This window comes from Podarcis gaigeae (assembly GCF_964106915.1).
Source record: "Podarcis gaigeae genome assembly, chromosome: 3".
NCBI classification, from domain to species: domain Eukaryota; kingdom Metazoa; phylum Chordata; class Lepidosauria; order Squamata; family Lacertidae; genus Podarcis; species Podarcis gaigeae.
In genome coordinates, this window is record NC_139680.1 from 40,764,890 (window position 1) to 40,780,782 (window position 15,893).

The 15,893-nt window shown below is 39.9% G+C and overlaps 1 protein-coding gene across 1 annotated transcript in view; it reads right to left on the bottom strand.

Annotated features, from left to right (window-relative positions):
- Positions 1-517: 517 nt before the first annotated feature.
- Positions 518-15,893, bottom strand: part of IBTK (inhibitor of Bruton tyrosine kinase) — a 43,922-nt gene continuing 28,546 nt past the window's right edge. Inside the window, exons 17-29 of the mRNA XM_083729932.1 lie at positions 14,988-15,089; positions 14,442-14,559; positions 13,108-13,168; positions 12,205-12,332; positions 11,409-11,521; positions 9,661-9,809; positions 8,828-8,991; positions 8,084-8,176; positions 7,571-7,714; positions 3,951-4,085; positions 3,160-3,231; positions 2,940-3,072; positions 518-1,540 (exon numbers count right to left, since the gene is read on the bottom strand). Of these exons, the coding sequence (XP_083586058.1) occupies positions 1,415-1,540; positions 2,940-3,072; positions 3,160-3,231; positions 3,951-4,085; positions 7,571-7,714; positions 8,084-8,176; positions 8,828-8,991; positions 9,661-9,809; positions 11,409-11,521; positions 12,205-12,332; positions 13,108-13,168; positions 14,442-14,559; positions 14,988-15,089 (1,538 nt within the window). The 3' untranslated portion in view covers positions 518-1,414. The remainder of the gene's footprint in view (positions 1,541-2,939; positions 3,073-3,159; positions 3,232-3,950; positions 4,086-7,570; positions 7,715-8,083; positions 8,177-8,827; positions 8,992-9,660; positions 9,810-11,408; positions 11,522-12,204; positions 12,333-13,107; positions 13,169-14,441; positions 14,560-14,987; positions 15,090-15,893) is intronic.

Consider the following 15,893-nt stretch of genomic DNA (forward strand, 5'->3'; position numbering starts at 1 on the left):
TAAAAATGTGTTATTAAAATGTGGAAACAGTGGGTGCTATAAAAATAATTCAGCTAATCCACAAAAATAACCCGCTAACTAATGTATATCCTGTGGTAGCTCATGCTAAACCACCACTTGCTCTTTATTGTGTTTAAAGAGTAATTTTTGGTGTTCAACTGCACACCATGAGATACAACTAAATTTAATGTAGACTACAGGTGACTAAACTGCGGCTCCAACTAACATCATCCCTGACCATTGGTCATGTTGATTTTGGCTGATGGGAGTTTGGAGGTTCTATCAGAGAAGTGTAGCTATCACATACCTCTGGCCAAGGAGTAGTGAATGAGGAAGGGGACACCCACCTGGTCAATCAGACCAGTCAAATCAGCCCCGCAATCAAAGGAGTGAAAGACGTTGCAGTCACATCAGGGAGGTGGAGATCAACAATCTCCAAAAGCTTCCTCATCATTTCAACAAATGTTGAGATAATTGAAATTTGGCCTCCCCACACCCACACATACACAAACTCTGATCGGACCAACAGCACTTTTAATACAGTTAACAAACATTCTTTTATAAGACTTTCCAATGACAAGAAAAATCATCCACAATCAGGCATTGGGTTTTGAACACAGAGTACCAATGCATCTGTTACAAGTGAAAATTGTCAAAATGCAATGCTCATTTGTATGAATAGTTTTAATGCTTAATTAATAGCATGTGCTTTTCTGGAAATATTTTGCAGTTTAGCATGCTGCTACCTATCCCCTTCCCATTTTTGCCATACAAGCCAAAATATGCCTTTTTTCTATTTGATCTGGACTCCCAGAACAGTAAAGTCTGCATTATTACAAGGGCAGTCTCAGAAGAACTTGAATACCTACTTAAACCAGCACGAAATGCCTACCCAGTACAGACTTGTTTGTATAAGGCATGATGGCAACAAGCATTGTCCAGAATAGCAAGAATGAGGCACCGAAACATACCAGACATTGGATACCATTGCTTCAGCAGACAACATTTTTTTTCTTTTTCTCTTATTCCACACACAGTAACAAAATTTAGGAAATCAAAATTTGTGGTATTCTGGCTGATCATTCATTTGCATTAATTCAACATGTATGCATGATATTGACAGTTCAGCTGTTGTTAACTGGAGAAAAAACACTTGGCTTTCCACCTTTTGCTAATTACTAAAAGGGTAAGCTCATACAGCCCTACTTAAAACTACATATACTTAGTTCTAAGTATATGCAGACTTCATTCTCCATCTTCATAATATGAACCTTCGTAATATGAACAATTAGTAATGCAGTCGGATAAGGAAGATACATTTTCAAAGCAGGTACTATGTTGAAAAGAGATGGACACACGTTACTATCCTCAATCTTAGGGCACACATCTTCCTAAAATCCAAGATTAGTCCAGATCAATGCTTGTTCCACATTGGAGCTGCTATTGGCCCTTGTGGAGACCTTTCAACCACAACAAACTCATCGGGGTTGCCTACTGCTTGATAGTGGATTAACAGGTCCTGGATAGCACGTTCTTCTATCTGAAAGAAGAGAGGAAGAAAGGGGAGGGTGATATTTTTTGAATTCTGACAGGGCTAAGGATGATGTTTACACAAGCAGATAAGAACGGATGTCACCAGACCCTTAAGCCTCAAAGTGACCAAATCTTCTGGCAAACTCAGTAGCACGGCAAAGCCTCGTGAGACGTAATTAACTGTAATCCCACATTCTCCCATTAAGGAAACAACACATCCAACCTCTCTTGAACTATGGCACAAGGGAATCAACTGAGCACATAGATCTATTGGTTAGGACTAGCTAAATCAAGGGAAGGGCCTCCAGTTGTTGTTGGACTGGCCTGTGCAACTGCTCCAGCTGAAGCTCATACCAAATTGGGCTTGGAGCAGTTTAAGGCATTGGGTGATTTGTGAGTTGGTGGGGGGAGTGGACAGAATGCAGAGGATGCAGGACGTCTGCCTGCATCTCCTTTCCCCTGCCCCAACTGCATGCTTAGTTAGGCTTTAGAACCCTAACTAAACACAGTTTAAGGCTCCTGATTCGCTCTATTCAGATTCAAGTTGACTAGAGATGCTCTGAAATGCCAGATCAGGCCCCAAATTGGATTCAGGGGGGACATTTCTAGCTCTGTTGTTAGACTCCCTACTCCAATCAGCCCCACCCAGAATGACCAACAGTCAGGATGAAGTGAGCTGTAGTCCAACAACACCTGGAAGGTGGCGGAATTATGATATGAGAAATAAACAAATAATACTGAACTGGCATTAAGAAAATACTTGACCTGAAGGCATGTGAATAACACAGCATATCATAATGTACGTTTCCGAGCACAATTCAAAGTGTTGGTGCTGACCTTTAAAGCCCTAAACGGCCTCAGTCCAGTATATCTGAAGGAGCGTCTCCTCCCCCATCGTTCTGCCCGGACACTGAGGTCCAGCTCCGAGGGCCTTCTGGCGGTTCCCTCACTGCGAGAGGCCAAGTTACAGGGAACCAGGCAGAGGGCCTTCTCGGTATTGGCGCCCGCCCTGTGGAATGCCCTCCCATCAGATGTCAAAGCAATAAACATCTACCTGACATTCAGAAGACATCTGAAGGCAGCCCTGTTCAGGGAAGTTTTTAATATGTGACATTTCAGTGTATCTTTTATCTTTGTTGGAAGCCGCCCAGAGTGGCTGGGGAAACCCAACCAGATGGGCGGGGTACAAATAATAAATTATTATTATTATTATTATTATTATTATTATTATTATTATTATTATTATAAAAAACAACATAGCAGAATGTTATATTGGATTGTATTTTCAAAAAAGTGGTTGTAAACAGCTTGTTGGGGCCAAAGGTCTCGATAAAAATGTACTTAATAAAATAAAAGGAATGGTAATCAGCCACTCTTAACTTATTGTACTGAGCATTTTGCCTTACCTGGATCAAAGCTAAAGGTTTCTCTCTACTCCGGATGAGAGCAGCTTCTTGCTGGAGTTCTTCCTCTACAATTTCTGCAAATGTGATAGTTGTTGCTACAACTGGACTCATAAAGGATGCTGCTAACCAAGGGCTGCAAGGTAGATTACCAAATGAAAGATGTCACCATATCGCAGAAGACATTTTCCTACAAATACTTTTAATTACAAATCCAACTTACTTCAGATTTTCCGACAGTGTTGGTTCATTAAAATGTTGATTTTCAGCCCCAACAGCAGTGGCAGTTGAGCATCTAGAGACACAAATAAAATATTAACAGAAAAACTGTTGATTAAAAACATCACCTAAGGAAGTAAAAAGGTTGCCAGCCAACATGAATTCTGGTCTCTGGAATAGTATGAGGAATACATATTTTGACTAGAATTTGTTTTCTTTTTCTTTTTAAAAAAATAAATCCCACATTTTCCATTTGATTTTTTTTTTAAAAAAGGCAAGTTTTATTTATCTATAGAAACCAGGGCATCTATTTATGAAAAGGATGGAAGTGGGGATAGATGTTGCCTCCCTTCACTAATGGGATGGCTTGGCTCAAGGTAGAGATCATTTTTTTTAACAGCCACATAGAAAGTAGACTATACCTCTCTCTCTATCCCCCCCCCCAACTTCTTCACTTACATTAAACTGGCGTTAAACCCAAAGAAGTAACATTATACACACGTCTCACTTGATCTGCTACTGAGAATAAGCTTCCCTAAGCCACTTCACTGATTAAGATATCAAATTAGACATATCTATACAATATTATGGAAGTATACCGTAAGTGATCTATCATTTATTCTGTTTATGATAGTTTATGATAGCTTTAAAACAATGAAATATAGCATGCTATCAGAACATATATTTGACTAAAATGAGATGCTCTGTATGTAAGTACTTAAATAGCTTTTTATATTGATGTGCACAACTTCCGTGCTCACCAAAAACGTGCAAATAAATGTGATACTTTCTCACCTCAGAGATTTTTGATCTTGTGCATCGTCCATCACTTTAGCACAATGTTTTCCAGAACTGGCACCAACTGTTCTTTTCCCTTCCTCCAAGAGATTACGGAATGACTTTGGCGAAGCAGATTGCAATGAAGAAGCCCTTTAGCAGAAAAGAGGGATAAAGTCTCAAACCCTTGTACCTTTTGTGCTATATTTGAGTCACACCAAACTAAATGAATCAAACACTGCTATGTTGTAACTTCCAGAAGATCCTAGAGATTTTTCTGTCTATCCTGGTCTGCGACAGTAATAAAGTTCATTCATTCATTCTGTCTGAAAATTATTTTACCAACAGACTAAAATTGTGTGAAAATCCTAATTAACACAAATCTGTTGCATGTCCATGGCTGTTTATTATTTACTTAAGAGTATTTATACCCTACCAACCAATTGGAGTTATTGAGTCATCTTAAGTATACTGAAGACCCTACAAAATAGATAGGAGTTACTAGGCAAAAGTGCTTACTAGTCTCACCCAGCACTCCCAAACTTGAGTCCCTAGATGTTGGACTACACATTCCATAGAGACTGGTTGGGGATGACAGGAATTGTAGTCCAACAACAACTGAAGACCAAAGATGGATGAAGGCTGCAGACACATACTCTAGTACTAATGCAATTGGGAAAAGGCGGTAAAAGAAGATCTGGTTATTCCCCAACTATTCACAAACAATGAGGCTTCACTTTACCTTACCATTAGTTACACTGAAACATTGTTGCCCATTGGAGAGATCCTTTCAGACCATTTTTAACATTGTTGTAAATATCTTCTGAGCACAGTCTATAAATAACTTCTTTTTTAAAGGAACAAAATTTGATTTGCAACTCTTGTTTTGAGAGTAATACTTGGCTTCAAGTTAGACTGACTACTGGCAATTGTTTTGCTGAACTCAGGACTGGGGCACAGGTGCCAACTTGAATAAAATATTGGGCGGGCTAGATAAGCCTCGCCCTGCACAATCGATCACATGACATGGCACACATACCATTTGAATGACAATGGCCATTGACTTTGGTGGGCTCTGGCTCTCTCAAATATTTTATTGGGGGGGTGAAGGGACATTGGCCCCTAGAAGTTGGCTCCTATGGTCTGAGGAAAGCTTTTGCATGAGACTTGAAAGATCATTGAGGGCTGAAACGGTCAGACTGAATACAAGATAACTTCACAGGCTCACAGTCAGCATCCCTGCTGTAGCAAAGTTGAAGAGAATTATAATATAAGCCATGCAGAAAGTCATCCGCTACTACCCTTGCAGCTCTGAAACCTGTCTCCTTCTTTAGGTTTTGGCCAATTTCAAATAAAGTTACACATTTCTATTTGGACAGATTAGTAAGCAGGGCTTATTTTAACTGTACTATTCCATCTGTTTTGCATAGCAGTAAATACAACTCTTCTATTGCAAAGTGTTTTTTGTGTGCTGCTATAATTCTATCTTGTTTGAATTAGAGGCTGGCGCAAAGGCCTAATAAAAGACAGTGGAGGAAAGAGACCTAGGAAAAAGCCCCAAGTGAGGAACACAGAAAGATGACTTATGCTAAGTCAGACCACTGGTCCAATGATCTCAGTACTGTGGAAACTGACGGGCAGAGGGCAAGTGGCTTTCCAGAGAAAGCAGGTGCTCTACCACTGAGCTACAGCCCTTTACTTGAACACAGTAAGTATCATGCTCCAAGCTTTGCCTGCTGGATGTTAAAAGCTCTCATTCTCTAGAAGGATACATTCCTGTGCAGACTTTGGTTATAACTGAAGTGTCAATGTTGCTGGCCCCTATAGGTCAAGTCCATCCCAAGCTTCTCCAAGCTTTTTCATGTAACTGTTAATTAATATACTACAAGCCCTAGGCATTAGAAGTGAAATAAATGCTATTTATGAAAATTCAAATCCATTATCTGAAATGTTTGCCATGATGCCAATTTAGCTTTCTATTCCATCCTGTCAGAAGATGATTGAAATGTTATATGCAAGCAGCATCTCTCAGCAAAGGTATTACTGCACTCCCCCACCAAATACTATTATAAGAAGTGCACCTTGAAAACTTGTTCAGAGGTATTTTTTGCTGGGAGTGTGTGCTAGTTTACCTTCAACCTTTTATTTGCTTGTCAACAATTGTGCTTCCAAAAATGCTCAACGCTCCACAGTCCTAACTCCCCCCCCCCCCCGCAAACCATGAAACTAGAGGTTTCTTTTGGCAAGTATGGTTTAAGATATATTGAGTCTCCATGTCAACCAAAAAAAGAAGAAGAAAGTTCCAGAAGGTCCCACACCCATCTGGCATGTTGTCTTGCCAGTAGAGCTGCTGAATTTCCAAGACAAGGATCTTGTTTCACTGCAAAACAAAAGTTCTGGAGAATGCCACATGCTGCAAGCACGGAAACCTCAACGTGGTGCCAAATGTATGCATGTGAGTTCATTTGGACTTCAAAGCAGTCAGGGTTATACCAGAACTCAACAAGCTTAAGACAAATGCAAACTCTTTTCTGTCACTCTAAATTAGTTAAGTCAAGAATCCTTAATGAGAACCATGTTTGTTAATGAGGAATTGTCATCAATCCAGCAGTAGTGTTATATATATATATTCAAAAAGGACATTAAAATAAATTCCATTATCCAATGAGCCATAATTCTTTTTAAAGAAAAAAATACTATAAGATTTCACACTGATGGTCTGCTTAAAGCTTTTAGGGGGTTTGCCATTTTCCATTTTTTGCAGCCAAAGGAATTTTATGAAGGAAGTTTGGCCATCTATGCCCACATTAAAATTAAACCAAAACTCATTCCACAGCTGAAGTACACCAATGTATGCCAGTGTAATGTATTGTAGTGGAAAGAAAAATAAATTTCCAACCATGTTGAAATGTCTGCTCAGCTATGGAGCTCACTGTGTAATATTGGCCTAGTCATCATCTTTCAGCCAATCCAAGTTCAAAGGGCTGTTGAGAGTATGCAGTGGGAAAATGTCATGTATCCTGAGCTCCTGGTAGGAAGCACAGGATACAAACATGACTGATATATAATGCAATTTTTAAAGGTGCCCAGTGTGTTTCCCCCCCTCACCTTGGGCTACTGTGGAAAACTACAAAACTTTGGAAATGCTTTGGAAAATGCAATATTCACTTACTTTGTACAAGGTCCCAGATGCAATCTGAGACAACTCTAGTTAAAAAGAAAGGTGCAAAAGAGAAGGAAAGAATTCTGGCAAGACGGTGAACAGCACTAAGTTAGATGGGTCAATAGCATGATTCTGTAGAAGGCAGCTTGACCGAGAAAATATAGATGATTGCAATGGCCTGGTTTTCCAGACTCTTGAAACCCTACTGATCAGTATCACACTTCATACAGAGTAGTCAACTCCTCAAAATTAGCACTGTAGTTAGTCGTTTGTATATATAGGTTTGTTCATGAACCCTGAGAAAGCTTGCCCACACCAGAAAAGATATGCTTCTGAAAACACTACTTGGGTTCAGGTAAATTCCTCAGCACTTAGTAAGTTACTTAGGTGTTCTGCTCAGCTGAAACAAAGCTTATTTTAAAGACTGAAATAGACCTCCACAAGAATTAACACTAAGGCATACTAAGAAACATACCACACATTCCCTGGTTTTGCAGCATTTTGGGGTGTTGGTGGCATGGCTGCCTCTGGCACAATCTCTGGGCTGTTATCCTTAGCAGCCATAGCAATCAGCTTCCTTTGCTTCTGAGAAAGCTTACTTCCATGAGAAGTGGGTCTACTAAAAATTACAAACAGAAACGTGCAGTTTACTACAGCCTATCAAATAATCACACAAACTAACAGCTCAATGTAGGTCCTAAATTAGCATAGCTGTGATACCACCAGTGAAGCTGGGGGAAGGAGGGACAAATCTTTCAATTCTATCCCTCCTGATCTGTTTTTACACAATCATGCAATTAATAAACAATATTTCTGAGGCAAGACAGGTGCTATATCATCAGGTAGATCAGAGCCCCATAAAATTATTTCCAAAATAAAGTTTCAAAGTGCCCCCTCAAAAATTAGGAATTTATAAGTAAATTAAGAATTTAAATTAACACAAGTAGATCTTATCATTTCTCTTATTAAATCATTTTCTTTTACCAACCCTGAATTTATCTTTGGCATGCTTCCACATTTTTGCATGTTTTCTTCAATTTCCATAATAGTTCTTAAATCCATAGCAGGGGGACTGGCAGGACTGAATGAAACAACAACAACACCACAACAAGTTGTTACTTTTCAAGACATCCATTTTTACTTATCTTCTACTTGCCAAGTACCACTGAAATATTCTATATCTTGCATATATTTTGTAACCGGATGTATAATTTATGTCTCCTTCCTCAATTATGGCAAACCTCAAATAGAATGTTTTATATGTTTTTCAGGGAACACATGCAAACACCAGGGACGCTTTTAGTTTAACTGACGATGCCCAATACATTAGTTCGTGTGAAGTTTGGTGACTTTTCTTTCAAAGCCTACCATGAAGTAGATCCTTAAAAGCCAGCACGTTTGGGCTGCAACTTTTACACAGCTAAAGTCGTAGTAACTACCAATGAAAAGGGGGAAGTAGCACTTTCAACACAGAGTCAATATAATTGCTTTTAACTTAATGTGCATAACTAACACTAAATAACCTGGATATCTGATGCGTCAGAAAACATGTCAACAACTATGCAGGGCAAATGCCCTCTGGAATGTGAACTTCCCTTCCACAATGAAGACTCACTAGGATGGAGGAGAAATTCAATTCACATTTTAACTTACCTAATTCATGGCATCAGCAACCAACTTAAATACTGTTAATAACTCAGCACATGACACACGTGGGAACAAACATATATACCTAAAAGAGCTGATAACCCAGTTGGAAGAGCTTGCGGAGGTGTTTTTGTTGTTAGGAATGCACTGTGGAAGAGATATTTTTTGCAACGATGTTCTCTCGGGTATTTTCACCTCTTTTTTAGCATTTGGAACGTGTGCACTGGAAACACACATTTTCTCTTTCACCTAAAGTCAAAGCACACTAAAATTATACAGTTTTAAGTCACAATATTCTGTGGGATTTTCAACACCCTTCAGCTTTAGAAATGGTTTGCCATGCAACACAGCGTGGAAGGTCTGTGGCTTAACATGTCAAAAGCCCTGCATGGTGCTCTGGACTGCACTGTGAATGTATTTCAAGAGTGTAATCATGTTCACAGTAAGTGGTATTTATAAGAGCTACAGTCCTTCAAGTTCTAAGAGAATCCTTTTATAACTTATTCATATTACTGCATCCAATACAACTATTCAATTAAATGCAACAATGTAGCCATTTCGCTCCTTTAAAATTTATGCTACATTAAGCAAAGAAGGTATTCTGTTATGTGGCATACATAAAGATTAGAAAGAAGCCAACTAAAGAAGAGACATAATATCTGCATTATTCAGTTACCAAATGAATATATATTAAATGTGTCTCATCACAGCCGCACCAGAATTTTGAAGACCCATCAAGGTTTGTTTGCTGTTCAAGAATATCCCCAAGCTTATTCTTCTTTTTTGGCTTCTTTTTTTTTTGCGAACTCAAAAGCAAAAGAAAAGAAAAGATTGGCACGCATGTTTAAAAACATTAGATGCTGTGTTTTATTTAATTAGTAAACACTGAGGCAAAAAGAGAAATTAAGATGCTCTAACCTCAACTTTATCTGCATTGAATCCTGCTGTGAAGTCAGGGGACTGCAAATCTCTGGGGCTATTCACTCCTACGTAGCTACCTTCAGAATCCGAGGTCAGCATTTCAGGGAGGGATTCAATGGAGTTGGTTTTATCTAGTTTCAGTATCCCTACAAGTATTAGGAGAGGAAGGAAAAAAGAAATGGTTAGTCTCTGTAATTCAAGCTTGATTAACACCATATCCTGGCAATGTAAGTTCCCTGAGATGAAAAAGTTGTTTGAGTTGGGGTGGGGATTGCTATCCTATGCCTTACAGCCCATCTGCTTGACTTCAAAAGATCCAGCCCTGATCTCACCCTTGCATCCAGGCGCATGCACACACTGCCAACAGTTACACTTGCTACACCAGCCAGTTTAGCAGATGGCTTCCTCACTCCAATCTCACCATTTACTCTTCACTACTTATCTGTACAGTGGTACCTCAGGTTAAGAACTTAATTTGTTCTGGAGGTCCGTTCTTAACCTGAAACTGTTCTTAACCTAAGGGACCACTTTAGCTAATGGGACCTCCTGCCGCCACCACACTGCCGCCACACGATTTCATCCTGAAGCAAAGTTCTTAACCCGAGGTACTATTTCTGGATTCGCAAAGTCTGTAACCTAAAGTGTCTGTAACCTGAGGTACCACTGTACTTTCTAGGAAATGAAGAGGCACGGGGAACAGAAGAGTGTCTTCTGCTTTTCCTGATGCCCAGTGCTACTGCTGCCTGTGCTGGGGCAGCAGCCAAACTTGACGCTAAGGAATATGTGTGCATGTATGTATTCTGACATCCCTTGAAGTTGTTTGTTTCTGCAAGGTCCTGTTGAAGTTCTGGGAGTCAACACCAGTGATCAGGTTATCTATTATGCTTGTATAGTTGTACTGTAATAATGATACAAACAAGCCATCTTGCGATACAGAATAACGTAACGTGTTTTTCAATTGAAGATTTCCGTTTTCTATACTTTGTTATGGACTACTGAGAGGAAACTCTTGCATATAATGGAGAGAGAGTGAGAGAGACACAGAGACAGAGAGAAACAGCAGCAGCTGAATGCACCACATCTTGCACAAGTGAACTGGCTTCATGACTTTTACTGCAATGAAGTTGCCTGCAACTGTTTTCAGAGGTCAGAGGAAAGCCCTGTCTCATTTCAGCACAGCTCTTTGCAGCCTTGGGGTACAATTTACAGAGCTTAATCAAAACATTATGTATTATCAAGTCCACAGCCACAATGAAAGGAAAAACAAATGGCAATACAGTAGCAACAAGCCCCAGCAAGTCACTCACACCAACAACTTTTCAGCCTGGAAAACGATTGTCACACGATACAACAGATTTACAATAGTACATGAAAAACAAATTGGCAGCTGACACATGTGAATCAGAAACCTTCCGCTGATCCTGTCAGGTGGAAGGGGCTCTAGAGGAACAGGTAGAGAGCCACAAATAACTCGACCAAAGTATCAAGAAAGCATGCATACTAATTGCTTCCTACATGATCCATACAATATTCACAATGTATTAGGTGACTAGTCTTCAACCATGTTAAGATCCATGCATCCCAGAGCTAACTCTGGCATTACAGAACTAATAGAAATGAGAACCATACCTAGTACAATACTACTTTGTGAGTATGCAGATTATTACTATTATTTACTTAACTGACGACCACTTTAAAAGCAATCTACAAATCAGTAGTGAAAACAAAGCTCATCTGCCACTAACCTGTAGAGGGTGGGCTCTGAATAATATCAGAAAGGTTATACCCTCCTGAGCTGTCTGACCGTTTTCGTGGCTTCTTCTTCGCCTTTGCTTTTGCTTTTCTGAAAAGAGCTTCCCTGGATTAAAGCAAAACACTTTTATTTAGATTCCACTTACTTTTTTTATTGTGACAAACAGAATTTCAACTTTTCTTACTATATTCTCCCAGGCCCAAGTTTTCCCAATATCAGGACTGTGTCTTTTCCTAACCTATTTTTTAAAAGCTATTTTAGACAAACGTTTTTTAAAAATAAAAATACAAGAATTTGTTTCTTTAAATTTAAGTGTCTGAGCTCTAGAAATCATCCCCTGCTTTAACAAATACCCTTTCTCCATCTTTTCTTGCTCAGCTCTGAATTGGGATAATGAGATTCACACTGGGGATTTACGACACCCAGGGAACATAACACAGTGCATTTAAAAGCAAATTACTCTCATAATCCTTTCTCCATCCCACCCCAGTCCCCCTTACTATTTGAACCAAAAGATGTATGGGCAGTAGTTTTTCCTTACCAAAGAAAATTCTGACATTTAAAAACTTTTATACGGAATGTGTTTACTGACACCAATCCACATTGTTCCATTCTAACGTGAGATTTGCTGCTTAGAATAACTGAAAACAAATAGGAACACAGCAGGCGAGAGGTGAGCAGAGCAATCCAAACCTGAAGCTGAGGCTCTGTGAAGCAACAGAGCTACCGCCACACTAGAAGCCTCGTCACTCACAGCAGTAGAAGGTGGAGGGCAGGCAGACACTTACTGAGTAGTTTGCTCTGCACTCAGCTCTTCTTTCAGGAAGACAAAGGTTTCTCCTTCCTCAGGCTCCAAGGAACTAATATCAGGGCCATCTTGGTATGGAGTAATTACCCTTCTGACCATAGCAGGAATCTACAACATCACAAATGCTTGTTAAGCTGTGCACTAGGAAAAACAGGTAGGCACTGAATGCATATTTTAAAAATCTATGCTGTTGTGAGTTTTGAAATCCCATAAAATCCAGTTTGGAAGAAGAGTGACTAACCCCCAGTTTGGGGGCTTCATTTCCCACATATTTTTGTCTCCCTGCACCCAGACACCACTATTTTTGGTGGCAGCAAAGAGAACAAACATTAAAGGTGGCAAAGCACTGCTGTGGATGGAGCCCAGTGCTCCCAGGTCATTGGACTGATTATTTCAGTCAAGAGGGCCACATACACTGCTGGTATATGGCTCCCAGAGGCTTGCCCCAGGGTAAATGTGGCCCTCAGACCAAAAATGAACAGCCACCCACCCCTTGTTTAAAATATGGCATGGTAGAGAAACCCTCCATACGATTAATCTAAGGATGTGTTGGCATATATAGATGATTCACAAAGTAACCTAAAACATTTGCAGTAATATAATCCAAGTAAAGTTGTAAATACCTGGTGAAGCCTTGACAAAGTTTCTAAACCTATATTTTATTCATTATAACGACAGTTCAGCAGACTCTGGAGGAGTCTTGCTTTAGTATCTGCGGGACTCTTTTTCTATTATGGCAATTTAAACCATGAGACAGATTATCAATGCTGCACAATTAGAAAATAAATTGGTCAGAATTTCTTTTAACAAAAGACATATCAAGACATTTCATCACTCAAGCTGCTTTAAAATCTAGCCTACTTAAACGAATAATAGCACTTACCATTTTTCTGTAGGAAACGGAAAGGTCCTTCAAAACGTCATCACTTAAAACATCTAGAGCCCTAAGACAAACACATATTAAATGCAAATTCAAGAGTGGCTCGCTGATGACATTCAACATTTAGTTGTGCCCAAGCACAAGGAAATGAAAGGCAATCTTGATAAATTCTACTTAATTCATAAAGTATTTGGGTGTACTGATAACAGAACAAGATTCTAAAGTGCTGGGGGTCGACTGAGTTGCTACAGACCTTAGACCTGTAAATGCCTGCTTGTGAACTGTCTCTTGGCTAAGTCCCAATTCTAGAATTTCCAGGTAATCTTTTTATTATTATTATTAATGGTACAAGTGTGAGTGGGTGGAAAGAGTAATGGTACAACAGCTCTCCAGATAACAACTTCCCAGGACCAGGAATCAAGCAGAGAACTACAGGTGCTGCTATGACGGCACAGAAAAGAGAATCTGCGGGTGAAGTATGCAAGGAGAAATGATGAAAGGAAAGAGAACAGACAAGAGCAGAGATTATGTAGAGCAACCTCTCCCAATCTGGTGCCCTCCATGTTTTTGACTACAATTCCCATCAAACCTGACTACTGGCTATGCTGGCTGGGACTAATGGGAGTTGTGGTCCAAAATATCTGGAAGGTTGGTTTAGACATGGGATGCAGCCTGTCATTCAGAAGGCACCAGTAGCAAAATGGATCAAAGAGAAGAGAAAAAGATCTGAGTGGTAAATATTAAGAGAACAGAACTGGGAAATCTAGAGGCTAGGCCCATGTAACTTGAAACTGATGTGGTAAAAGACAGGGATCCAGTACAGGCACAAACCCTCTTCAGGCTTTAATGCTCCTGTGTTGAGTGATATGGCAGCAGGAAGTGGCAATACCATGAATCCACTAGCCTTCAGATGAACAGCACATCTATCTATGCTGACAAAGCTTATCTGTACACAGCTGAATACTCAAAGGCCCTGTACACTACTTGGCGTGCCCCTGTTACTCAGCACATGAGCCTTAATGCCCGAAGGGAGCTATAGTTACTTTTGCCAAACCTCCAAAACCTTTTAAATAATGGCTCCCTCGTGCCATTCTGAAAATCTGTTTGAAATGTGACACAGGCATTCTCTTTAAATCGCATGTGTTTATCAATGTCACTTGCTTGCCAGCTCTTTTATTTTAAAATGTTCATGTGTTACATTTTCAAACTGCTTTTTAAATCTGGTGTGTTGATGTCAAAGCAGGAAACTATCAATGCACATTAATATACTACTCATTTCCCTGTGGGTTATGGTCTGAGACAGTAGTTGAGCATGGAGTGCCAGGGATTGCTTTTACCTTGTTTCAAGTATAGCTGCCATGTTTAGAACGATGAATTGCAAGCAAGATTGTTTCAATTGCTCAGCGTTGTACATAGCTGCAAACTCCAGAAGCTCAGCAGCATTCTTCAAAGTAACTGAAATTGGGGAGAAAGGAAGAGAATACATTTTCCAAGCCATTTCTGTTAAAATGCCACTTATCCACAATATAAATTTATAGTGCTTTGCAGAAAATTCTGGGGTATGTACATAGATCATCTGGGGCACTAACAAAGCCATTTGGACTTGCACAAATGGAATGCATTATCTAAAATTCCTCCATTCATGCTCCACAGGTGCATACTGCAAAGAAAGATTTATGGAAATATTTCAGAAAGTTTATCCACCATTACTAGGGTTCCTTACAGCAAAATTTGAACCTCATTGGGCCTAAACATTTTATTTTAACAGGCACACTACAATGATGTGCAATAAACAACATCATGTTTTGACATTCATGCGAGCTATTGTGTAACTTTAAAACAATAAGTAGCATTACTACAGGGTCAATCCAGTAACAACTTACGTTTTTCGGTAATGGCTACTTCGCAGATTTCTTTCAGTCGTAATGTAAGGAGCTGATCCGCTACCACAAGAATATTGCAGATGAATTCCACATTTTGAGATTCTGGAAATCATTGGAAAATTGTATCTTGAGCCTAGTTTCCAACTTTCTCTATTTATTGTCTATCTGTGAACTCAGCCAAGATTATAGTCTAACATAACACAGTATGAATCAGCCCACTCAACTGCAAACGGCTTCAGATGATTAGTTAGCCTGGAATGTGCAAGTCACTCTCTAGAAAAAAAACCTATCCCTATTCTGTGCGCCATACTGAGGCTACCGAAAAAGGTACAGATCTCAGCTTTCTGCAACCTTAATCTGCAGCCTTTGCAACTTCCCAGTACTTGTTCTAGTCCTAGTAGATCTAGTAGTTGCCTCAACCCTCTTCTACCCTTTCATATTTGTCTGGTTTAGGGAAGACAGGATGCCATTTTTACATAATCAGCCATCTGCATCTCTGTCATAAGGTGATTTGGAGTAAAGAGTGGTCAATATGCAGATGACACCCAGCTCTATCTCTCTGCTCCAATTAAACCAGGAGAGGCAGCTGGTGTGTTAGATCAGTGCTTGGAGAAAGCTCGGTCCTGAAAAGACAGAGGTACTATGTGTCCTGACTGCTCGTGTTCCAGGAGGTGGGGAGATGACCGGCAGCTTCGGGGTGCTCCTGAATTTAACACTCTCACTGGAGGCTCAGGTGCTTAGAAATGGCTTTTTTTTCAGCTACAGTGGTGGCCCCTTTTGTACAGAAATGACTTGGCCACTGTGCTCCATGTTCCAGTAACTTCCAGACTGGATCATTGTAATACGTTCCACGTGGGGCTGCCCTTGAAGATGACTCAGAAACTTGATCCAAAATGCAACAGCCAG